The sequence below is a fragment of the Schistocerca cancellata genome, chromosome 7 (genome assembly GCF_023864275.1).
Source record: "Schistocerca cancellata isolate TAMUIC-IGC-003103 chromosome 7, iqSchCanc2.1, whole genome shotgun sequence".
Classification (NCBI taxonomy): domain Eukaryota; kingdom Metazoa; phylum Arthropoda; class Insecta; order Orthoptera; family Acrididae; genus Schistocerca; species Schistocerca cancellata.
Window position 1 is genome coordinate 120,729,452 of NC_064632.1, and position 27,406 is coordinate 120,756,857.

General features: G+C 38.5%; 1 protein-coding gene across 1 annotated transcript in view; it reads left to right on the forward strand.

The window, feature by feature from the left end:
* LOC126092562 (ninein-like protein) overlaps nucleotides 1-27,406 on the forward strand; it is a 139,840-nt gene that overhangs the window by 14,524 nt on the left and 97,910 nt on the right. The window contains exons 3-9 of the mRNA XM_049908234.1: nucleotides 5,404-5,524; nucleotides 9,170-9,330; nucleotides 14,408-14,667; nucleotides 18,797-19,054; nucleotides 21,039-21,179; nucleotides 23,629-23,791; nucleotides 25,909-26,025. Coding sequence (XP_049764191.1) covers nucleotides 5,404-5,524; nucleotides 9,170-9,330; nucleotides 14,408-14,667; nucleotides 18,797-19,054; nucleotides 21,039-21,179; nucleotides 23,629-23,791; nucleotides 25,909-26,025 — 1,221 coding nt within the window. The remainder of the gene's footprint in view (nucleotides 1-5,403; nucleotides 5,525-9,169; nucleotides 9,331-14,407; nucleotides 14,668-18,796; nucleotides 19,055-21,038; nucleotides 21,180-23,628; nucleotides 23,792-25,908; nucleotides 26,026-27,406) is intronic.

Here is a 27,406-nt window from a genome sequence, read left to right on the forward strand (position 1 = left end):
CCCAGCCACCTTTAGAATTTGAAACAGAGTATTCCAGTCAACAAGTCTACAAATGCTAGAAACGTAGGTTTGCCTTTTCTTAATCTTTCTTCTAAGATAAGTCGTAAGGTCAGTATTGCCTCACGTGTTCCAGTATTTCTATGGAATCCAAACTGATCTTCCCCGAGGTCAGCTTCTACTAGTTTTTCCATTCGTCTGTAAAGAATTTGTGTTAGTATTTTGCAGCTGTGGCTTATTAAACTGATTGTTCGGTAATTTTCACATCTGTCAACACCTGCTTTCTTTGGGATTGAAATTATTATATTCTTCTTGAAGTCTGAGGGTATTTCGCCTGTCTCATACATCTTACTCACCAGATGGTAGAGTTTTGTCAGGACTGGCTCCCCCAAGGCCGTCAGTAGTTCCAATGGAATGTTGTCTACTCCGGGGGCCTTGTTTCGACTCAGGTCTTTCAGTGCTCTGTCAAACTTTTCACGCAGTATCGTATCTCCCATTTCATCTTCATCTACATCCTCTTCCATTTCCATAATATTGTCTTCAAGTACATCGCCCTTGTATAGACCCTCTATATACTCCTTCCACCTTTCTGCTTTCCCCTCTTTGCTTAGAACTGGGGTTCCATATGAGCTCTTGATATTCATACAAGTGGCTCTCTTTTCTCCAAAGGTCTCTTTAATTTTCCTGTAGGCAGTATCTATCTTACCCCTAGTGAGATAAGCCTCTACATCCTTACATTTGTCCTCTAGCCATCTCTGCTTAGCCATTTTGCACTTCCTGTCGATCTCATTTTTGAGACGTTTGTATTCCTTTTTGCCTGCTTCATTTACTGCATTTTTATATTTTCTCCTTTCATCAATTAAATTCAATATTTCTTCTGTTAGCCAAGGATTTCTACTAGCCCTCGTCTTTTTACGTACTTGATCCTCTGCTGCCTTCACTACTTCATCCCTCAAAGCTACCCATTCTTCTTCTACTGTATTTCTTTCCCCATTCCTGTCCATTGTTCCCTTATGCTCTCCCTGAAACTCTGTACAAGCTCTGGTTCTTTCAGTTTATCCAGGTCCCATCTCCTTAAATTCCCAATTTTTAGCAGTTTCTTCAGTTTTAATGTACGGGTCATAACCAATAGATTGTGGTCAGAGTCCACCTCTGCCCCTGGAAATGTCTTACAATTTAAAACCTGGTTCCTAAATCGCTGTCTTACCATTATATAATCTATCTGATACCTTTTAGTATCTCCAGGGTTCTTCCATGTATACAACCTTCTATCATGATTCTTAAACCAAGTGTTAGCTGTGATTAAGTTGTGCTCTGTGCAAAATTCTACCAGGCGGCTTCCTCTTTCATTTCTTAGCCCCAATCCATATTCACCTACTACGTTTCCTTCTCTCCCTTTTCCTACACTCGAATTCCAGTCACCCATGACTATTAAATTTTCGTCTCCCTTCACTATCTGAATAATTTCTTTTATTTCATCATACATTTCTTCAATTTCTTCGTCATCTGCAGAGCTAGTTGGCATATAAACTTGTACTACTGTAGTAGGTGTGGGCTTCGTATCTATCTTGGCCACAATAATGCGTTCACTATGCTGTTTGTAGTAGCTTACCCGCACTCCTATTTTTTTATTCATTATTAAACCTACTCCTGCATTATCCCTATTTGACTTTGTGTTTATAACCCTGTAGTCACCTGACCAGAAGTCTTGTTCCTCCTGCCACCGAACTTCACTAATTCCCACTGTATCTAACTTTAACCTGTCCATTTCCCTTTTTAAATTTTCTAACCTACCTGCCCGATTAAGGGATCTGGCATTCCACGCTCCGATCCGTAGAATGCCAGGATGGACACAAGAAACTGAAACAAATAAAGTGAACCACTCATTTGCAGCTGGATGATGTATGGCACAAAAACACAAGCAATAGCACAGAAAATGATGATTTTGGAAATTTTCTGAGCTGTTCTGCTTGTTTTTGCACCATGCATCAATCAGCTGCAGGTGACTCATTGCCTTTTCTCATGATAACATGAAAAATAACGTGAAATTGGAAGCTTTACAAAATATTGCAAAATCGGTGATTTTTAAGGTTGATGTGTAATCTTAAGATAAGTGAACGTTTCCCTCATAACTATAGGTGATACTAACACTGAAAGAGTAAAAAAAATAGTATTGGATTTGGAAGAAAGTAACATTGGTAAAGGGAAAAAAATTCAGAAAAAACAACAAATTTAACAAAAGAAATAACACCAAATTTGGCAAAAAACCTGTGAATTTGGCTAAAAAGGTAACACTGAATTTACCAAAAAAGGTAACATGAAATCTGGCAAAAGGTAACACAATCTGGCAAAAATAACAGCAAATTTGGCAAAAAGTAGCAGTGATTTGCCAAAAATAGCAGCAAATTTCCCAAAAAATAAAGCAAAAATAACCCCAAATTCAGCAAAAAATAAACAATGTTATGAAAAGGATATTTGCTACTCACCATATAGTGGAGATGCTGAGTCGCAGATAGGCACAACAAAAAGACTCCAGAATGAAATTTTCATTCTGCAGCAGAGTGTGTGCTGATATGAAACTTCATGGCTGAGTAAAACTTTTTTCCAGGAAATCTAGTTCTGCAAGGTCTGCAGAAGAGCTTTTGTGAAGTTTGGAAGGTAGGAGTTGAGGTACTGATGGAATTAAAGCTGTGAGGAAAGGTTGTGAGTCAGGCTTGGGTAGCTCAGATGGTAGAGCACTTGCCCATGAATGGCAAAGGTCCTGAGTTCGAGTCTCAGTCTGGTACACAGTTCTAATCTGCCAGAAAGTTTCATATCACCGCACACTCTGCTGCAGAGTGAAAATTTTGCTCTGGAAACATCCCCCAGGCTGTATCTGAGCCATGTCTCCTCAATATCCTGTCTTCCATGAGTGCTAGTTCTGCAAGGTCTTCAGGAGAGCTTTTGTGAAGTTTGGAAGGTAGGAGGCAAGGTAGTGGTGGAATTAAAGCTGTGAAGATGGATTGTGAGTTACACGAAAGGCAAAGATCCCAAGTTGAAGTCTCAGTCTGACGCACAATTTTAATGTGCCAGGAAGTTTCTTAACAAAAAGACTGTCAGAAAATGAGCTTTCAGCCAACAAGAACTTCGTCGGAGATAGAACACATACACACAAACACAACTCTCACACACGACAGCAGTCTCTGGCTGTGGAGGCCACACTGCGAGCAGCAGTGTGTAATGAGAGACGCAACTGTGTGGTGGGAGTGAGGAGGAGGCTGGGATGGGGAGAGGCAGGGATAACAGGGTAGGTTGGGAGACAGTAAAGTGCTACTTGTGGGAGCACACAGGTATGAGGTGGAGAGAGGTTGGGGCAGCTAGGTGCAGTCAAGTGGTTAGACCGAGGGTGTCCGCCTACTTAGCTGGGTGGCAACATGTTTGACTCCCATGCACTGGGCCCGGGTTCGATTCCCGGATGGATTGGAGATTTTCTCCCCTCGTGGACTGGGTGTTGAGTTGTCATCATCATTATTTCATCCTCATCATCAGCTGAAAGTCACCCAATGTGGTGCCGACTGAAACAAGACTTGCACTTGGCAGCCGAACCCGAATGGGACATCCGGGAAGGGGGTGGGAGGGTGTTAGCGGAAAAGGAGAGGGGTAAAAAGACGGCAGGTGCTTCAGTGGAATAGAGGACTGTGTAGTGCTGGAATGGGAACAGGGAAGGAGCTTTTAGAGGCTAAGGAAACAAAGACTAATGAAGGTTGAGACCAGAAGGGCTAGGGGAATGTAGGATATGTTGCAGGGAGAGTTCTCACCTGCGCAATTCAGAAAAACTGGTGTTGTTGGGAAGGATCCAGATGGCACAGCCTGTGAAGCAGTCACTGAAATGAAGAATGTTGTGTTGGGTGGCGTGCTCAGCAATGGGATGCTCCAGCTCTTTCCTCTCCAGAGTTTTGTCAGTGGCCATTCATGCAGACAGACAGCTTGTTAGTTATTATGCTCACGTAGAATGCAGCACAGTGGTTGGAGCTTAGCTTGTTGACCAAATGACTTGTTGGGCAGGTAGCCCTGTCTTTGGTGGAATAGGTGATGCTTGTGACTGGCTGGAATAGGTGGTGATGGGACGATGTATGGGACAGGTCTTGCATCTGGTATATTTCTGGGGTACGAGCCAGGAGACAAGGGATTGGGAGCAGGGATTGTGTAGGGATGGACATACATATTGTGTAGGCAATGGAATACCACCGTGGGAGGGGTGGGAAGGACAGTCCTCATTCCAGGGCATGACAAGAGGTAGTCGAAACCCTGGTGGAGAATGTGATTCAGTTGCTCCAGTCCTGGGTGGTACTGAGTCGCGAGGGGACTGGTCTTCTGTGGCCCGATGGTGGGACTATGGGAGGTGGTGAGTAACTGGAGAGATGAGGTATGGACGTCCTGTTTTTGTACAAAGTTGGGAGGGTACTTATGGTCTTTGAAGGCCTCAGTGAGAGGGACTGTTCATCACTACAGATGCGATAGCCACAGGTGGCTAGGCTGTAGGGGAGGGACTTCTTGATGTGGAATGGGTGGCAGTCGTCAAAGTGGAGGTATTGCTCGTGGTCGATAGGTTTGATATGGGCGGAGGTACTGATGTAGCCATCTTTGAGGTGGAGGTTAATATCGGGTTGAATAGGACCACGTGAAGTGAATGGGGGAGAAGGTGTTGAGGTTCTGGAGAAAAGTGGATAGGATGTCCTCACCCACGATCCAGATCATGAAGTTGTCATCAGTGGCTCTGAACCAGGTGAGAGGTTTGGGACTCTGGGTGTTACGGAAGGATTCCGCTAGGTGGCTCATGAGTAGGTTGGTATAGGATGGTGCCATGCAATTACCCATAGCTGCACCCCAAATTTTTGTTGTTGTGCCTATCTGTGACCCAGCATCTCCGCTAAATGGTGAGTGGCAACTATCCTTTTCATGACATTGTTACATTCTGTCCTGGATTTTCCATTGTAGTAAAAAATAAAACCTGATTTGTCTGAAAATAACTCTGGATTTGGAAAAAAAGGTCCAAATTTGACAAATAGATCCTAATTTCATAAAAAAGACTCCGAATTCAGCAAAAATAAAACCTAAAAGAGAAAAATACGAAATTGACAGAAACAGTGAAACTGGCGAAAAATAGCACCAAATTTTGCAAAAAAAGCCAAATTTTGCAAAAATGTCGAAATTGCCAGAAAATCAAATTTTACCAAAAAACAGTATGAATTTGGCAGAAAAGTTAACATTAAATTTGGCAAAAAAATATCAAATTTGGCATTAAAATAAAATGATTTCTTCCTATCCCTAGTTGAAGCATAAATGTTATAATAATTTTCTTATACTTGTTTTGAAATTTTTGTATAAACAGTTTAGACCTTTGTCACACCAAAACAATGTTTACAGAGATCCTCACCTGACACGCCAGCTGCTGATGAGAGCCAGTTTCCGAGAAAACGAAAGACTAGCATTGATGATGGCAAGAGCTTTAAAAGATCAATTTCTCTTCCAGACAACAAAACTCCTGGTAAAACTTTTTTTTCTGTTTATATATATTATTAAAAGAAAAGTTGGCTTTGATGATGGATGCAGTTTTAAATTGTGCATTTCATTCAGAAAGAGTTACTTTGAAGACAAGTTTGGCTAAATTCTGTTTGCTATTTCTAATACGGAGAATTTCTGTTGTATAATGATATTATTCTTACAGATAAATATGAATAAAGGTAGGAGGATTTGGACAATGAAAATCAATGTTGCTCTCCATCCCCCATCTGCCCCACCCCTTAGGTCTCGGTGATTGTAATAATGTATTTGCTATGCAAAGGAAACAGGAATGATGAAACCATAAGTCATGTATAGGCAGATCAGATGTGTGCACATGAACGCCTGTAGCAGAGCAAACGGTCCAATTGGAAAACATATTGATCTCTACTTTTTGTGTTATGCAGTTGTGAAGGTGGACATTTCAAGCCCACTTCTGCTGAATATAAATCCTGTGTGTGCGTGTTCTGATAAGTTTCTTGTGATTCACTAAATTACTACACATTTATGCTAGTATGATTCCATTAACAGGTATGTGGATAAACTCAGTGCTCCATTTCCTCCGCCTCTCTATGGGTTGGACTTAAAAATCCGTACACAAACTGAAAGGGAAATTAGAAAACACGAAGAAGAAAGTGGACATGCTATAGGGTGCAAAAGTCATTTTAAAATCTGAATCTAGGGAAATGTTACCACACAGAAATAAATGTAATTAACAACAATATAAGTCCAATATACCAATGAGTTGTGGGAAAAACTATGAGCGCGGGCCAGCCACTGGAGGCCAGCTGTGGGAGATGTGCATGCATTGTGCACTCTCCCATGCCGTCTGCCGGTGACACACACATATACAGTATATATATGGAGCAGTGATGACTGACTCTCTTTTATGTTCTTCCAGTTGTACCATTCACAGTGTTCTGTTTTTTGTTACATTGGGAACTGCGATAGTCTGATTTCTGTTATTGTTTAGAGGTTCATGAATAAAGCCATAGTTTTGTTACTTGGACCAGTTTCATGTATTACTTGGTTACTTCAATTGTGTTTGAGAAGTTGCATCACTAAATAAGGCTGAGATAATAGGTCCTGGCCATACTGTTGCAGAAATTGGAATATCATCTGATGATAGCTCATCAATGGTTCCTTTTTTATGTAGACAGCAAGAAGCAGGTGTTTTTTTTAGTAAACTGAGAATATATTTGAATTCGACAGGAGTACTGTAAAGTTTTTAATTCCACCAAAGTTGACTGATGGTTTCCCCTTTGTAGATAGGGCAGGTGCTGTTTTTAGAGAAGTGTAATATAGTTTAAATTATTTAGCTAATAGACTGCTCCAATGGCGTCTCATGAGTGCACATTTTGGATGTTCACAAACTTTTTTTTCTTTTTTTTTTTTCCTCCGCCTCAGTTTAAGTTGAAAGTATGAAACATCAACTGCTGTTTAACAGTTATTATTATGAACAAATTTATACAACTGCAGCCACTGCCGATAATAGTAATAAAAATGTAACAGTGACGTCTGATCTAATTTTAATATATAGTGAGGGAATTGACATATCCGAGGAGTGTGTTACCATCTTTATGCCAACTGCCAAACTGAAAGAAATGTCACACGGTAAATCCACTTTACGCTGCTTTATTATATACTATTCACACCCTATTATTGTATTAAGGAAGTTTCCCGAGGCTGGGTGGAATTAATTACGTAAGTTTCAGTCAAAGAGTTTGTAATAAGATTCAGATTTTATTTACTACTTTAACGAAACTTCAGTACTTTCTCACAATTCAATACCAGTGTTCACTTCCTATGTCAGTAAATTACTAACAGTCTATTACTTTGGGGCAAAGTTCAGTCTTTCCTTTATAATAATCAAGTAAGACAAGTTCGGGTCTTTTGCTCTCTTGGCCTTACGTAATGATATACTCATGATCTACGTATTTCAAGTTTAATGATTCCTAGCAAATCGCAAATTTCCAGAAATGCACAAAACAATCTTGTCACGCCTACATACAAGAGCACACGTTGAGATACGACCTAACGCTAGCAGCACGTTAACAATGTATGACTTTTTTCTTCTGTATTACACAGTGTCCTCAGAGTACTCACAAGGAGTATTGTTTAAGTTCACTCATTCTATTCCGTGATCTATCAGTACACTACTTTGCGATCTACTATTATTTTAATTTGAAACTAATGGATTCTATTTCTTTTCTTTCCCTTTTTAAAGTATTACGTCACTTTATACTGGATTTCTTTTCTATATACTTGCTACTATGCAAGCGATGCTGTTCCAGTGGGACGTGAATTTGGATCTTGGATTTGGGGGTTTTATTGGGTTTTGAGTACTATTTTATATTTTCAATTTTGCATCCTAAGGAAGCGGCATTACACCTTGTTGAGAGCCCTTCTTGGCACAAAGTAACAATGTAGATGTGATCAAACCACAGTACTGACTGTCTAGGCATGGTTGAACTACAGACAACACGCACCATGTACCTCCTTCCTGATTGAATGACTGGAACTGATCAGCTGTCGGACCCCCTCCGTCTAACAGGAGCTGCTCATGCGTAGTTGGCGGGTTTAGTGACCTCTCGGAACAGTCAAAGGAACTGTGTCTGTGATACAATATCCACAGTCAATGTCTGTCTTCAGGAGTTCTGGGAACTGGGGTGATGCAAACTTTTTTTAATGTGTGTATTTAAAATGTAAGTATAACATTTAGTATTTGACAACAAATAAAATTTAAATGTTCCCAAAATCTTTTGTGTGCCGAACTCTTCAGTTCAGGTGTGCCACCCTATTGGATCACAGGTGGCATCATATCAGAATATAGTCCACAGAACTCTAATTTGCACACTATTATGAGGAGTCTGATTGACATCGATTAATGAGTTTTCAAAAATGTTCCATGCATTTCTGTCTGATTCACTTTCTCATTGAATCCAAGGATGACTATTATGTGAATAATTTTTACAGTTTGTATGGTCATATTTAGCTGCAGTACTCACTGTGTACCCTACTCTAAGTGGACTTGTATTACAACCAATCGTGTCCTACATCATGAGTCATGTATCCATTATATTGTAACTTCGTGGTTATGTTAATGGTTTTTAATGAAAAGTATAGGTAATAATAGCCAAATTTCCAGTCCATTTGTCTCAAAATTCACATACTACTACAGTAAACAGGGAAACCAGGTTTCCAGCAGTGTGACGTTGCTAGCAGGAATGCTATTGTGAATGGTAAAACCATGATGCCTTCCAAATAATCCACTTTTCTGACTTTCTATTTGGGTGTGAATTGACATCACCAATACATACATCTTATAGTTTACAATATACTAATTATTGGTAAACATTGATCCTCCAGTTGAATGCATTTTTTATTTCATTATAAAATTGACCTTGCTTCATTGTGTGTCAAAATAATTTACTATTCCTGTTACTGTAGGATTTCGCTCATTCTCTGTGTAGCAGTACCACCTGGCTGAGATTGCAGACTTTTTTGTACCGTTGTTGTCTTGTTCAGAAATTATGCAAAATTGTTGGGTCAGTTTTTCATCACTAAAGATATTAAGATTGTTATAATTTGTGTCTTCTTTTTTTTTTTTACCGAAGCAATAACTTTTCAGGTGTAAGTGATGATAGTGCTCCACCAAGCTTGGATAGTTCTGAAGAAGAGGTCTTAAGGACAACATGTGATTCTCTCGGTGTAGGTCGTAATGGTTACCTCAACAGGCAAGAGCTGGCACTTGTTTGTCAACGGATTGGACTGGATTCTGTTGCCGATGAGGTTAGTTTGTATTGATATTTCATTTATGTTAATAAAGAATAGGTATTTTGAAAACCAGTCCAAATGGAAGTGCCTTAACAGGCAGCTGGAATATACGTAGGTCCACAGAAAGACATTGCAATAATTTGATAATTTTGGGTGTGAAAAATGCAGTTAATGAATGAAAATAAAGGTATAAGCATCCATTGTTTGAGAGAAAAGAGGTTGTAATGGACAGCTCACTGGAAGAACAACAGAAGTATCAAATGGAGTAGAAGTATGGAGAAAATTGTGTATTAATAAACTATAGATAGTAGCTGCTAACACTGATAAACAGAATAAGAAAGTTAGTTTCTCATGAGAAAAATTAAAGAAAATTGTAATATTTGTTGACAATAATAAAGTTTGTTACTTGGTAGCTGCATGGATGACTGTCAGACTACAAATACAAATTTTTGAATTTCAATATGGCAGGTATGTTGACTTTCACCGTTTACAGTAATTTTAGTCTGTGGAAACAAAAAGAAAAGTTGCACCATGATTCATATTCCTTGTTAAAGTGCAAGTCTCCAAATAACTGACAAAATGTGCAAGTTCACACTGAAGAAACAGTCTTTGTAAAATACTGTGATGTTTGAATCGGTCGTCAGGTTGATATACAGCATGTAATTATTATTGAAGACAGGAACTTGGCTTTAAGATTTTGGCACATTTTACAAGTAATATTATGAGCAAGGCTAAGATTCCAGAGTGAGACAGGCAGAGAAAATTGTAGGATCAATTGGCAATCAAACCTTAGTCTTGTAGCCTTCAACTGAAGCCACTGAGCCACATGAAATGACACAAGAACTATGGAAAACTTCAGGGAAAGTTTTTGTCAGTGTGTCAGTTAATGGAGGATGCCATTTGCTGGATGTGTTTTTTAAAACCAACTAATGTAAAATGGTATAGTATTCGTTGTTCACCAATAAAAGTATATTGTTTATATCTTTCTTTGTTTGCTTGGAACACTTGAAATATGGGAGGTCTTTTTACTAGACTCTGTAGATGTGATGAAGCTACACTTCTTCAAAAGAAGTTATGTAGAGATGCACATGTGAGAACAAGCAGCTCAAATGTATCAGTTTTCACATTAATTGACTTTCTAAAAATCATAGGTGAAAGAAGCAATAAGTAACAGAGAAAATCGTAGGATCATCTGGGGATCTAACTCCAAAACATGTCTTGTAGTCTTCAAGTGAAGCCAGCTATAAATTTGCAACTATTGAAATTTAGTGGCTGTTGAGCACACTACCTAAATTGATTATTGTGTATGCCAACAGTTGAAATAATTGTGGATGGAATGCTACATCCTACGCTGTTTTTCACAGGGCAGGATACAAATGAAGGAGGGGTTGAAACGATATAGTATGCTGTATTAATGTTAATCTGCCATAGTTCGTTTGAAATGGATAATTTTGCCTTGTAATTGATCTTTCAGCAGTTGGCTTGTGCTGTTGATTGAGTATTGATTTCAAACAATTTCTAATTATTTCTACTTCCTAACAGAATAGTTTATGTATATTTTTGTTGTAGTTGTATGCCACTCATAGCAAGCAAGAATTTATGCATAAATTTACCTTATTGCTGTCCCCAGATCCGGGTAAACTTGAAATGTGTGAAAGCAACTGAAGATGCTTGTTGAACCAACAAAACTATTCTCATTTTTTCTTCACAATTTGTGTTTGTGTGATATTGTAGTGCCTGTGTTATTCCTAACGGGGAATGCATACATATCTGAAGGAACAAGCAATCTGAGATAATAGACATCATGAAATACATGAAATGTATTCACAGTTGTGAATATGGACGACCACTAGCTGTATAATGGAATGACAAGGATGAAAGTTTCTACTGGACTGGGAATCATACCCAGATTTCCCATTTATTGCAAACAGTTGTCTTACCTTTTTTTTGACATCATCTTCACGCCAGTGACTGTTATAAGCTTTTATTACACACTATTGCAATTTTGACCTTAGGCCATTATCAAGTGCTGCTGAAAAATACAGAATGTTTAAAAAATTATTTTACAGATTCATTAGCTGGCTGCGGTGGCCGAGCGGTTCTAGGCGCTTCAGTCCGGAACCGCGATGCTGCTACGGTTGCAGGTTTGAATCCTGCCTCGGGCATGGATGTGTGTGATGGCCTTAAGTTAGTTAGGTTTAAGAAGTTCTAAGTCTGGGGGACTGATGACCTCAGATGTTAAGTCCTATAGTGCTTAGAGCCATTTTTTGAACCAGATATACCGTATTTACTCGAATTTAAGTCGCACTTTTTTTCCGGTTTTTTTGTAATCCAAAAAAACCGCCTGCGGCTTAGAATCGAGTGCAGAGTAAGTGGAAGTTCTGCAAAATGTTGGTATGTGTTGCCACAACTAATTTCTGCCGTTGAATATATGTAGCGCTACACAGGCATGCTTTGCAGGCACAAAGACAAATACTGGGGCCAAAACCTCTGCGTCAGTAAATAATTTAAAAAAAGATGAAAGACGAGTTTTTTTCCTCCGCCCCGAGTTTCGACCACTGCATTTCCTACATTATCCAACTAAGTAAATACAAATTCCGTATTGATCATCTTCAAATGTAGCAGCATTTCAATGAACTACGAAAATCTGACTGGTAAGACTGTTCGGGATGTTTATCAATATGGCCAACTCTATGTTCTGAATTTTTTCCTACCTGTGAGAAGAGATGGTTGCTAATGGGAACGTTTATGAATTGTGAATCACATGCAGTATTCTCTTCACCATAAGAATAATGCGAAAATAAACATTTTGCCATGTATTCTCTCGTGTTTGAGGCTATCTCATTTAAATCCTATCTGCCTAATAAACTACGAAACTAGAGTGAGACAACGGCAAATGCGGAAGGATATACATATCATGTCATGTTTATATTTGTATTATTCTTATGCCTAATAGTGATACTGTCAGAAATGAAGCACGGCAATTGACTCGATATTTAAATCTAAGATGACTCTAATTTCTGTGCAGAATGTAATGTACTAAAGAGGCGTCTGCAAAGATTTTCAAACATAGAAAAATTTTCGCTCAACTCTCATTGAGAACATCTTCTATCATCCACAGTCTATTATTAGGTTCTTTTTGATCATTATCAAAGAAAGCAGCAGTGTAAGTAACAACAAATAGCAGTCTCATGCCATTGTTTCGCTAATGAGACGATTCCTCTCTCTCTCTCCTTTTTTTTTAAAAAAAAAAGTAAGAGGCAGTAGCGTGCACAAAAGCAAGTCATGTCACGAACGGCGACAGGCCGTAAACGTCATGCAACAAACAATGCATGACACAGTACAGTAATGCATTTTCAGCTTAGAGCGATGTAAACATCTATAACAAAGAGAACGACACTTATCAGATCAAAGAAAAATAAGCAATCAATTAAAACCAGACGAAGCACGTGAAAAAGGAAGGGTACCCGTATAAATATGGACGGAGTGCCTGATGCATAGTAATGGCTACCTGGTGAAACTTAACTGCTAAGCTTACGACTCGAACCAAACTACTGTAGCTGTATGGTCATTCATTCGGCCTAAATTGTCTCTCACATTACAATGGACCAACTTTGTTTCGATTTGGAGGTGCTTCCTAAAACTTTTCTCTCCCCTTGAATTTCGAGTCTCAAATTTCAGGGGGGGCTTAGATTCGGGAAATTTTTTTTCCTTGATTTCGAGTCTCATTTTTCAGGTGCGGCTTAGATTCGAGTAAATACGGTATTATATATCACGACGTTGTCCAATTATACACAACATTTTAATTATGTAGCCATGTTACTTACATATTATGGGCTTAAGCCATGTCAACGTGATGTAAGCTGACACATTTGTATGTCATTGTCAGTTGTCATGTCAACGTGATGTAAGCTGACACATTTGTATGTCATTGTCAGTAATGTTAAATACATTCGTGATATTGTTGCACAGTGCGAGCACACATATTCAGACTCGTAAAACAACATAATCTGTCAGTGCACATGTTCGTTAAACCATCACTAGTCACAAATGCATTAGACCACAGCTGCAGACTACTGTTTGCCGACTACTAATAACCGTTTTCATGCATAAACGGATCACAGATATTATTTTGCCATGTGTGGAGCGCCATTGCAGTCCAACGTCTGTACTAAGAAGCAAAGGGTGTGCCCTCTTTGCACAATTATGAAGTCGGCTTTAAAATCATATGTGACTTATTCTTAAACCATCATAGATAAACATGAGGATTACACATCGAATTACATACACAGGGGTTATACATCGTTACACATAAAATCTTACTTACAATTTTATTAGTTGCCTTACCATTTGGCTATCTCAGCCAGACTCAAACTTCCGTATGTTGTCAAGCATGTGTCTACAACCTATACTTGTATGTCCATTATGTTTATTCCTATATGGGGGGGGGGGGGACATTTTACTTGAATGTTGCTTACCTGGTGTCGGCACATAAATACAGTATTCAAATGCCTTTGTTATTCTGCATAAGGATGCTTATTCCTTCGAACATGCATTTCATGTATTTCGTGATGGCTTTAGTCACTGCAGTGTCTATTCCTTTGGACGTGTATGCATGTCTGAAGGAACATTGCATCGAAATTCAAAATAACATAGGCACTGCAATATCGTATTTATCCACTGACACTGGGCAAGTGGCTTTCAAGTAAAATGTCATCCCTGTATGGGAATATACATAATGGATCTATGAGAATGGGTTGTAGACACATGGTTGATGACATATGGAAGTTTGTGCCTGGCTGTGAGTCATGATCGGATAGCCAGATGGTAAGGTGACTGGTCGCAATAAGTGGGAAATGCAGGTTTGAGTTCCAGTCTGAAACAAAGTTTTGTTTTTCCATTCCATTACACAGATGATTCACAACTGTGAATATATTTCATGTATCTGCTTTTATGGTTTTTTGTCCTGCCGGCATGCAAGAAGTGTGTGCTGTAACCCATACCTGAATTTAGTGCTGTTATAAATGTTATTGGTAGTGTTTAGGTCAGTCATCCACTGATGTTGTGTAAACAATTACTGTGTTGTGTGCAGGTTGTCCAACAGGTATTTGAGAAGCTTTCTGTGGATAACGAAGGTCGCATAAGTCTGCAAGAATTTCTACAACTGTTTCGGAATGCTGGAAGTTGGGCAACAACTGTGGGTGTAAGTGTGTCACCGTCGCTTGTGGAGAAGGATGCAACGTGTGGCCATTCTGGATCGAGAACTTCAGGAGCAGTTGTTGGAGATCCTGATGAGACAGGCGATGTGAATAAGGAACTACACTTCCTAGCTTTGGATACAAACAACTCAGGGTGAGAATCTGAAACTGCATTGTTTGTACAGATTTATGAAACTACAAGTTGGTGAGGAAACAACTGGAATTGGGAGGAGGAGGGGGCAGGACATTTAGGCAGCAGCATGCTGCTTAATTTTCCTGTAATTATTATTATTATTATTATTATTATTATTAAGGAAGAACTTGGATTCCTTATCTTGATTCTGTAGCAAATTATTTTTTACAATATTTATGCCCTACCTAATCAAAATGAAGCACCAAGAAGACATGGTGAGATGTCAGTGTAACTTTGTACATAGACAAACTATCAGCAGATGTAAATAATGAAGTTTTATTTCTCTCTGGTGGGTAGAACTGCTCCCAGAGTGATTAATGTTGTTTGTATTTAGTGTTGTTACCAAGCTGGTAGGGCTTATAAGAGGGTGTAAAATTTTAAGTGATTGCCGTAAAGGACACAGAGATGCCACATACTTGTGTGGGACAGAAGTAAGAGCACCTGACAGAATATTAAAGGGGCATCATTGTGGGTCTCCGTTTGGATACCTAGGTGAACCATGGAGCATCCCTGGTTGTGAGGCATTTAATTAAACAGTGCTCGATATGGGACTGCATAGGAATATCAGGGCAGACATACTCGTCATTTGGTTTCCAGTTGATCACATCTGGCTACCATAAAGGAGGATCACTGTATTGTGCACCAGGCTCATGGTAACACTTTCACCCCAGCATCTGCCATCTGAGAACAAGTGATAGACTCCCTGGAACATTCTGTGTCATCCAGCACCTTTAGTTGGAGACTAGCAGCATCCACACTAGGGAATTACCACCCCATTTGTCGACTGCCTTTAACACTGCAACAGAAATGGCCATGTTTGTAGTGGTGCCATGAACAGTAAGCATGGACTGCTGATGAATGGTATTGCATCATGTTCAGCACTACCCTGGATGACCGTTGTTGACAAGTATTGTGAAGATGTGGAGAGACCCCCCCATTCTTCCAATGTTTTGGAGAGGCACAGTGATGTTTTCCTAATGAGATGGTGAGAGGAGCCATTGGATATGACTTCAGGCCACAGCTGGGAGTGATTGATGTGATAGTGTTGTGATGCCATTTTTCAACAGGACAGTGCTTGTGCACACAAGGCACATGTCCTTATGAACTGTCTGCATGATGTTAAGGTACTCCCACGATCAGTAAGATCACCAGATCTCTCCCGATAGAACATGTGTGGAACCGGATTGGGCATCAGCTCTCCATCCCAGTGCCAGTATCCAGGATATTGAGGACCAGTTACAACAGTTGCAAACCAGCTTGCCTCAGGAAAGGATACAATGGCTTCGACACCCTTTCCAAATGTATTGGTGCACGCATTCAGACCACAAGAATTACAATATTATATTTCTAAGGGGACTCATAGTGTCAAGCTCTCTGTAAATTTGACTTGAGGTTGTAATCACTGAAGTAACATCATATACTCTCTCAACTCATGAATTTTCATTTTGTTTCCTGCTTCCCTTCTTAGTGTCTCATGTTTTTTCAGGCAGTGTATGTGAAGTGACTTGATTTCTGGCTGGGTAAGTGTCAGACTACAAATCCACAAGGTGCCATCCTCTATCAGTTGCAAGATATTTTTTTAACACTTGCTGCTTCGTTCAGCTCTGGCAAGCTCCATACATGTGAAAAATGTTAAGTTGTGACATGATTCGGAGCACTTGTTAAATGGTGGATCACTATAACAGCCAGAGTAAGTCATTAAAAAAGTCAGTAAAGGAAGGACCACACCAAACAAAGCACTGCAAGTTTCAAAGCAACCTTTTGGTTTGAGGACAGCTTACCCTGTTTTAGCAACATTAGTTATGTTTGTGACTCATGAAACATTGCAGAAATGTGTTGATTGTATTTTGCAAGGTAAAACTGCCTGTTGGACTGGCTCTGTCCAGTTTACACCTCTTAACAATGCCTGCTTCATGGACACCTGATAACTTCGTTTTGCCACTGACTCTTCTGTTGATTGTTATCTGGGTTAAGGACTTGGTCCTGGTTGCTTCTGCCAGTTAGTGTATAACTTGGTTCATTCCACATCCTCTTCAAGTGAGGACTGACAGAACACGATGTGTGTGTGCGTGAATGGATGAATGTGTGCATGCATTGACACTTTCTATCAATACAGTGTAGTATTACTGACACACACACAGAGAGAGAGAGAGAGAGAGACAGAGAGACTATTTTGACATTCACACAACTTTTATCGGCAAACAGCTATAGACTTTGTTAACGAAGGCAAATATTTATTCTCGAATGATGTAGAGTGATTATTCCTCCTGAGCATTTGAAGCCACAGATCAGCAAGCACTGCAATTGATAGTAAGATTTAATAATTTAATCAAGTCTATTCACATTTCAGTTTGATGTGAGTGCTTTTCTGTGAGATATCTTTCCTATTATCATTTTCATAATGTTTCTGAAATTTGTGCTCACAGTAGACCCCCCCCCCCCCCCCTCCCTAAGTATGTGTGTTGTTTTCTGAAATTGCATTGCACAGCATTATTGCAATAACTTACTGTATTAAATACTTCATTTTCACCCACTTTCAGCTGACACAGAAAGTTAATCATACCAGATATTCTTCACTTTCTGTGCTGCCATTTCATTCTTCAGTTTACTGTGATTCGAAAACGATGGTTATAATGTAAACTTGCAGATTCGAACATATTTGTAGGTAAAATTCGCAAGTACTGTTGCACTATTGCTTCATGTCCGCAGCTCGTGGTCTCGCAGTCGCGTTCTCGCTTCCCGAGCACAGTATCCTGGGTTCGATTCCTGGTGGGGTCAGGGATTTTCACCTGCCTCGAGATGACTGGGTGTTTGTGTTGTCCTCATCATTTCATCATCATTCATGCAAGTGGCAAGACTGGACTGAGAAAAGGTTGGGAATTTGTACGGGCGCTGATAACCGCGCAGTTGAGCGCCCCACAATCCAATCATCATCATCACTATTGCTTCATGTACCTCATGGAAAATAAATGAAGTGTTTCTACTTCTGTGAACAATAGTAATGAAATGGATGGTGCTGAAGCAGTACCAGCAACCTCATCATCAGCAGTGATAAGCAACAAAATTGTATTAAATGGCATTTTTACACACTGACATTTGCTTGGTTGAGGATCTTCAGCTGATTTAAATTTCATACCAAACTATGTCAAATCAAATCCTTGCCTATGAAAGCAGTGGTTTTGTTTCCATCTACACCATTTGACCAGAAATTTGAGCTGAAAGTCTCTGCTCCCCTTTGGTAGAAAGAAAAATAAGAAAATTTGTGATTATAGTAGTGCAGATATTTCATAACAAATGTTAGTTTTATAATGATGATGTTTTAATTACCATAAATTTCATGACAAGTTGAACTCTGTGATTGTCCAGTTTATGTGAATATCTCATTAAATATCTGAATAACAATAATGGAAATTCCTGGATGAAGCAATATGTAAAATAAGAGAGAGGCAACCATTCATCTGCAGCAGACCAGTGTGTGGAGAACAGAGATACATAACATGAAACAGCATTCACACTAGCTTCTGAGCACAACCACACAGGCACCTAAATGCACACTTCCAGAAAAAGAGCAAGAGCTCTAAAGTTAGTGTGAATGTTGTTTCCTGTTAATTGTCTGTATGCTCCATGCATCAGTTTGAGGTGAGTGGTTGCCTTTTCCCCTATTTGATTCATTGAATGTCTGTTTATGTTTGCAATCAGTTACATATTTTTCTTTTAAATATTCATTGATAGTTATTGGTTTTGATGTAAATAAAATGAATCATGCCAGATGTCCTGAATTGTTGCCCTTGATTCAGCCTAGGGGGCAAAACAGTTTTAGTACATTGGAAGAGTACTGCTCTTTAAATTCATACTTGGTCCATAGTCCAGCACTTAGTGTTAAACTATCATGATTGCTCAACAGATATCTCAGCAGCTTATTTGTAGGAAGTTCTTACGCTCTGGTCTGTGGTACCATCATATTTCACTCATATCTAGACATCTCTTTCACTGATGTTTCCTGCTGCTGATTTCCAAATTAGTTACTGTGGAGCATTCGTCACCTTAAAATTTATTGTTATTTCATTTTTTCTTGTTGTTCACATGACAGGCTGGTCCCTGTGGAAGCAGTACTAGAGTTGTGGGAGACAGCAGGCATGTCTCCTGCAACAGCAGCTCGTCTTGCTAGAGATTTGGGGCTTCCAGAAGTGGGCACAGGTGGTCAAGTGCGTCTTTCAGATCTGGCCACTACATTGGAGTCAGAGCTCCCAGCAGCCCAGGCCGATGCTGCGGCTCATGGATATAGTGCTCTGGAGCTCTTACTTCATGCAGCCCTCGCTCTCTACCAGGCAGAAGTCCGTTGTCTCAGGTCAGACACTAGTATCTAATTATTAAAGCAAATTTGATATTGCTCTTTATTTCCCATTATCTGAGTATATGAGAATTTTTGATTAATTTTTCAGGATTAAAATTCCAGTACTGTCGATGGATGTGTTTAAACTGAAAAAACTATTTGTATTTCTCCTCATCTTCGTGAAAGTGGGGTCCCTCGTATCCTTCCTTTCTAATCTTCGTCAAGCTGTGAACTTCCCAGCATATTGAATGTTCAGGAAACTTAAGGTAATGCAGCTGGGTAACATCCTTGAGGATGTGGCTGCATTGGTAAAAGACTCCGTGGCATACTTATGTGTTTCATGCAGGAATGTTGTCAGTTTGCCATGAGGTATGACGGGAACAAAAGAAGGTTTGTTGGCAATTAGCGTTGTGCAGCCAATGAGAGGGCAGCAGACAGGCAACATGTTTAGAAGTAATACATTCAGAAGAAAGGGTGAAACATTGCTGTAAATTAGGATTATAAATTTAATTGTTCCTTGTTTGAGTCACAGATGTTTAAACTGTGCTACTGTCGCAATCAATGGTATACTTGAAAAAGCAGTGAAACATTTCTCTGCTCTGTGTTGCTGTGCACTTGATCTGCATGAGCACACTGAGTAAGTGGATCAATGGTGTTTTTAATTAAATTGTCGGAGATTAGATTAATTAGATCATGGGAGAAGGTAGGCGGATCAGTGTTTATTAATATATTAAATGTGTGACTGTTAATAATAAACATTGATCCGTATACCTTCTCCCATGATTTAATTAAAAAACATTGATCCACTTACTGAGTGTGCTCTCACAGATCGGTTGCATAGTCATTTCACCATCACATTTGATACATTTTTGTATCTGTGCAATTAATCCATGAGACATGCACCAATGGATGACATTGCCATGCAGAGCTAAATCACTTAAATCAGTTAGACAGTGGAAACATGAGGTAGGAATGTAAACAGTCCAGGAAAAGATAAATTGCTACTTACTGTAAATAAGACATGTTAAGTTGCAGACAAGCATAATTAAAAGACACTTACACAAAGCTTCCAGCCACAGCCTTCGATCTTATGTGTATGAAGTGTGCTTGGTTGTGTGTATGAATGGTGTGTGTTTCTCTTTTGTTGTTGAAGGCTGTGACTGAAACCTTTGTGTAAATGTCTTTCAATTGTGCCTGTGTGCAGTTTAACATGTCTTATTTATAGTAAGTAGCATCTATCTTTTCCTTTTTCTGTTCACTTAAATCAGTCTACTTTATAGCACTCACTGCCATAATCACAAAATATTTCTCTTGAAACTCACTAATACACCAAAAAAGCAAACAAGACAATGGCTTCAATTTCAGTGCTAGAAAGATATTGCCTGTCTTCTCACCTCTCGTTTGTTATGTCAAAGAATCATCCCATTTGCTGTGCGAAGTGATGTGTTGCCAGCCTGTGAACAGTAGATGAGCACCACTGTGATTGCCGCTGGCCCTGATCTAGACATTGATTGGCTGTATTTCTGTAAGTTGTTTGAACTTCCTCAATGTATCTCTCTTTCCTCTCTGAGGAAGTAACTAAGGAACCAGTAGTTCCAAAAGCCAGGAATAGTTTTCTCACTTTTAAATGTCTCTATTGGCAGTATGGGAATTTCACCTCCTGGAGCAATTGCTTATGGCTCTTTGTAATTTTAATTTTCTCAAGTAAATTTTCATTTTGATATTATTAATTTTGCAATCACTTATATATTTTCTTGGAGGTTATGATTTTGTTGTGATTTTAAAAATGAATTTTGCTGTTTTTTCCTGTTGGCATTTAGCAACTTTCATCTTGCTGGCCTCCTTGTTAGCCATTACATCTTTTTTTCTATTCTTGACTGCAGTCATTTCATATTGCTCCCATGTCACTACATTTACATGCAAAACACTAACTTTTATATGGATATAATTGTCACTTATCTGTGATAAGAAACTTAAAAAGTGTTTGCTATATTTACAGATTGTCTTTGGAACACCTCCGAGGTGAAAGAGACAAACTTCGAGCTGATATTTTAGATGCCAATGAACGAGCCTCCTTGCTGGCCCAGGAGGTTGATGATAGCCATGCTCGGCTTGAACAGTCCAGTCAAATGCAGGTCAAGTGAGTAAGATTTGTAGCCAGTTACATGTATACGCGTACCACAAACAAGGAAAGGTGACAGTCATCTACATTCAAAGGCCCTTGTGCTGATGATATTCAATGTTGTTATCACATTATTACTAACCCATCCCTCCCTCCTCCTCAAGGAAGGAACTATTACTTCCAAAAGGTAGGTAGTGTGTCTGTTGGCAGTACTAAATTTTTTCCTCCTGAAGATAAGCACTGATCAACAATTTTGAGTCATAATTTATTATTTTTCTCAGCTGAGTTTCCCTTTCATAGTACTTGTAGAAGCTGTTGCAAAAAGTATGACAGTTTTTGCATAATCACCCTTCTTTTCAGCAAGTTTCTCTTATTGTTACATCATCTGTTTTATTCCAGCAGAGAAAGAAGTGTTGACTATGTCTTTCAATTAAGAATGCCCACAAACTTTTGATCTTGACTTTATTTAAATTAACATTCTCACAAAGTGCCTTCAGCAGTCCCAAACACTTGATAAGCTTAAGCACTTTATTTGGTAGGTACTCTAGAATCTGAAATTAATGTCTCAAAATTGTATCAAAAGTTGCAGCTGCGTTGTGGTAGTGAGCATTGCTCAGAGTGGGATTAAATTCTTTAGAAAAAGAGAAAAGGATTCTTTGCAATAACTTGATGGTGTTGGTAGTAACATATCCTCCAAAATTGCGTTATATTGTTAACATTTCATTGTTTCACTCTTCTCTTAGTAGTATTTCATAACCTGGAAGAGAGTAAAAATAACCTTACAAATTAAGGCTGAGACCTGATTTTTTGCCACAGCACATTTGTGTGTCTATTATTAGGACTATTTCTTGCTTCCGGATTCGTAATGTCCCAATTAGGTTGCATCCCCTGCAACAACATGACTGAAAACTGCCTCTTACAGCATTACATTACAAGTTGATGTGGAAATGTGCACGTTAATTTGTGTCTACCATTCTGTGTGTTAAGTTCCCATCATATACACACACACAATTACCAGTGGTATAAGTGGTTCGAATATTAATATTTGACATCTTCATCAAAACCTCTGCAAAAATGTCAGTTCTTACAATTATAGGTATTGACATGACCGACCTTCGCATGTATGTTCACTTCATGGGAGTTCAAAATCCCCGAAATGTTCACAGCATGTAATATTATCAGTTTTCTGTTACTTTTTGAAAAACTTTAAAACATTATCCTTCTTGTAAATAATGGTAAAAATGTTAGTGGCTATTTTGACTATTTAGTCTCATAAAATAAATGTGAGAATTTTCTCTTTGCTGCCTCTATATGGCTTGCATCTCTGTTTACCATTACCCATTTTCCATTTACACAAAAATGCTTTCGCAGCTGTAACTCTACAAAATTTCAGATAAGTTTCAAAGTTGGCTATCCCGTTTAAAGAACAATCAAATAAAAGGGTTGTTTTAGTAGTATGTTATTGATAATTATATTTGACTGTTATAAGTGTTTTGTTGGAATGTCATTATATTAACTATGTTATCTGTAAATTGAGTTTGGAGAGAATTTTGAGGTAGTTTGACTTCAGTCCTTTATGTTTAAATAACAGTATTCACCTCTACAGGACATTGTTGACAGTAATCTCACATAGTGTAGGAGAGAGGGAACATCTCTGTCAAATTCATTGGTTTATTCTTGTATACTGACCACTAGAAAAGAACATTATTTAGATATTGTACCACAGTGCTCCAATATCCTCTGTACCACATTTTAGAATTCATATTCTCAGAAATTGTGGAAGAGACTCTTTATTTAATGTAATGTTTTATCCATGTTTTATTTTTATCATTTTTTCAGATGCTTCCTTTTTTACTTTCTTTCATAATTATATGTATAAAGTCTTTTTGTCAATATACATAGCTGTTGATTTCACTAATGAAACAAACCATCTTTTTCTTTGCGCATTTTAAACAATTTGTTTTTCTTGATATTACGTCCCTTTGTTGCCCTTTTAAATTAATGAAATAAGCCAATTTATTTACAATACTTGAAGTGTTGCAGTGTCATCTCCCACTATTCAAGACTTCTACAGGAATAGTTTTATGTTTCATATCTCTTCTGAAAAAGCCTTTTCTATTCATGTAGTATTGTTCTGTCCTTATCTTCTGATTTATTGGTCTGACAATATTTCACTTCATATTAAAACTTAGATACCTTTCATTAACAGTCGATTTCTAATTGCCTGTTACGTAGTTGCTTGCAGATCTGAATTCTTGATTAGCCTATGGATTCCATTTGTGAAGATGGAAGTACTGGAATGGTTAAATAACAAAGAAAATTATTACAAGTGTCCAGTCTGGTATAGCACATTTTTTTAACAGCTACGATGATATGCAGTGATATTTTAATTCGGTATTGTATAATATTTTGACAGTTTTTGTTATTAGATTTTCCATGATTATCGTAGAGAAATTGCTGATTGCAGATTACTGGAGCAGCGTCATGCAGAACAACTCCGTGAAGTTGCAGAACAGTTAGGACAGGAACGGGAGCAGCTGGCTGCTCAGGTACACAACCTGGAACAAAGGTTGGCAGCACTGCATGAGGAAGATAGTCGACTGAGACAAGAATTGGCAGCCTTGAAAGTGGTGAGTCTTGTGGTTATACTGACAGCAGCTTAAAGTCGATAAAGTCAACAACAGCTAAATCAGATACCCAGTTTTTCAAAAATAATAGCATTTATTTGTTGAAAATGTCCATGTTCTATGTGTCATATATGAGGTTTATTCAAAAAATTCTGGAACATCCGTAATTTCACGCCAATGGTGTGTTGGAGTGAAATGCAGTTGGCATCTGTACACACGCCTGTGTTTAATGTGTAACTGCCAGAAGTTTCATTGTTGTATTTCTGTTAGTTATTGTTCAGTGCTCTACTGAGTAGAACCCTGTGTCACACAGTTTGTGTATTTCGAGATGGCAGAGTTAAGAGGAGCAACACTGGCAGTGTTAAGAGGAGCGACATGTCTGCATTAAATTTTACAGAGAGACACCAAATGATGCAGGAAGCCTACAGTGGTGAGTGCTTAAGCCGTACTCGGTGCTATGAATGGTTCAGACAGTTTAGAAATGACCGGACGGAAGCTAAAGATGACCCTCGTTCAGGATGCCTTTCCACATCTAGTGATGACCCTCATGTCGGGAAAGTCAACAAAACTGTGGGTACCAATCGAAGACTGACTGCCCAAGAGATTGCACAAGAATGTAACATTTCAGTTGGATCATGTCATGAAATCTTGGAATGCATCATGTTGCCGCCAAGTTTGTCCTCATGAGTCAAGATCAGAAAGACCTTTGCCTCGCAATCTGTGAAGAGCTTTTGGATCTCACAAATGAGATGTTCCTTAAGTGAATCTATGGCCCCTGTGGACTTTTTTTTCCAAAGATGAAAACCCCGTTGTAAGGACGATGATTTGCAGTGATAGACAAGATATAAGAAAATTCGCAGACGGCACTTCGCATGATCCAGCAAGAGGTGTACCAAGACTGCTTCCAGAAGTGAAAATGGCATTGGGAATGGTTTATCAATTGTGGAGGAGAATATTTTGAAGGAGACCATGCACAGTAAGTAAAAGGTAAATTTGGAAAAATTTTATGGGCGAAGTTCCAGATTTTTTTTAACAGACCTCATGGTTCAATGAAATGTGTGTACGTAATTGCTGCAAGGCAGTAACCTGGAAACACAGATTAAATCTTCGTATGAATGTGTTTTTTTGACTAGTGCCTCTATTATTGTAGAGGGAAATAACCATTTTTTTTCCTTCTGAGGAAAAAATACACTATTTTCTGCTTTCACTAGGTCTAATGAAACATGTCTATGTGCGTGCATTTTGTAAGGAGTGCTTCACAAAAAGACAAATCCTTACTTTGTTTTTAGTTGCTATTTGTCTAAATCTAATATATCCTGTCTATCAGCTGTACATGTTATAAAGTTTGGTTCAGATTTAGTGGGCCACCTGAACAGAAATTTTATTTTGGACTAAACCCTGTTTTCTGGCCCTTTAATGTTGCCACAAATTAACATTGGTAAATGTTTCAAGTTTACAGCATGTGTATAGTATCACTACATGCTACACATGTAAGAATCAATTAATCTCACCCAGTAAATGGTGAAATTGTTTATAATTTTTTAGCGTAGTAGGTTTATATCAATTCCTGAGAAATAGAAGGGGAACAGTTGTTCAGTTTTGCATCATGTATCTTTTATTGTGATTTTATTTTTATTTTTGTATCACGTTTTACTTGCTTCCATACTTGTTCCCTTTCTTGACAACAAAATACGTGTAATTCATTCTTTAATTACCCACCATCTTATGGTTTTTCCCTCCACCTTGCATCTCTCTGATTACAAAATTATTTCTAAAGATAAATATGCGACATCAGTTTTAAATGTTTATTTTACTCTGTCACTGTCTTTACTTTTCTTTCTACATCAGTGTTAGTTTTCTTTTACGTAGTAGATTGGGCCTTCTTTGCAAGGACCTTATCACAACTAAAATGTGTGTGCTTTGAAACAGTAGCAAAGCAGAGACTGGACAATCTTTCTCTCACATCTAAGGAAGAAAAGAAATGTTCTGCTCTGACATTGAGATCCATAATGCACTGTACGTAGTTGCCCCTTAACTCTCTTTAGTATCCTGCTGTATTAATTTATAATTTATCATACCATAATGTCTTCCTTTTCAATTAAACTTTTTCAATGATACAGGAAAATGAAGCAGTGGATAAAGAAAACCAAAGTCTCTTGGAACAGTTAGAGGAAACCAGAAAAGCCAAAGCTAGCCTTCAGAATGAGTTGGAATCACTAGCGTCACTTCAGCAAAAGGTATGATCTAATGACAGATGTAATAAATTTTAATTTTTTATAATTACTGACAATTGGATGTTTCTTTGTGTAGGGTATGGAAAAAGTGGTTGCTCTTGTTCTTTTACAATTAGTGCCCAAGTTTGATTTATATCTCTTAGGCATACTTGCAGTGAATTAAGATCATACAATCTTCCTTGCTTGTTTGGAGGCATTAAACTTAGTTGTTATTCAGCACATGAATAAGTGCATGTGATGTTTTTTATGTAGTGCATGATTTCAGGTGGCTGTAAACAGTGGAACATCTACATCTACAAACATACTCCGAAAGTCACCATACAGAGCCTTTTACCACTGTCACCCATTCTCATTCCACTCACATATCAAATGAGGGAATAATGACTATCTACATACTTCTGCACGAACTCTGATTTCTTATATCAAGACTTTGTGGCCCTTATGCAATATATATGCTGGTGGCAGTAGGATTGTTGTGCATCTTGTTGCAGATGCAGGTTCTCTAAACTTTCTCATAATGTTTAGTGAAAAGAACATCCAGATTACCAATTTGGGTTCATGAAGCATTTCTGTAACACTTTCATGTTGATTGAATCTGTTGGTAACAAATCTAGCACTACTCCTCTGAATTGCTTGCATGTCTTCCTTTAATCCAGCTTGGGGGGGATCACAAACTCTCTAGCATTACTGAAGAATGAATATCACAAGTACTATGTTTGCCATCTCCTTTATGGATGAGCTAAACTTTCCTAGAACTCTCCCAATAAATCAAAGGTGAACATTCACCTTTTCTACAACTAACCTTAAATGCTCATTCCATTTCATGTTAATTTCCAACATTACACACAGATATTTAATCTATGTGACTGTGTCAGGCAGCACGCCACTAATTCTGAATTTGACATTATTGTGTTGTTTTCCCTTCCTATCTTCATTGACTTCTTTTTTCGCCACGTTTAGAGGAAGCTGCCATTCATCACACCATATAGAAATTCTATCACATCATCCTGTATCCTCCTACAATCACTCAAAGATGACAGTTTCTTGTATACTACAGCACCATCGGCAAACAAGTCTCTGATTGCTGGCCACACTATCCATCAGATCGTTTATGTACATAGAGTACGAGAATGGTCCTGTCACACTTCCATGGGGCATCCTGATGAACACTTGCTGTCCAAGATGGTGTATTGGGCACTGATAGTGTGTCTTCAAGCCTCTCAAATATGCTGTGATTGGATAGACAAAAAATCTACTCACCAAGCGGCAGCAGGAGAACACACATATAAAAGAAGGTCTTACTTACAGAAGCTTTCAGAGCTAGTGGCTCAATCTTCTGGCAGAAGGGTTGAAGGTGAATGAAGAGAGGTGAAGGGAAAGAAAC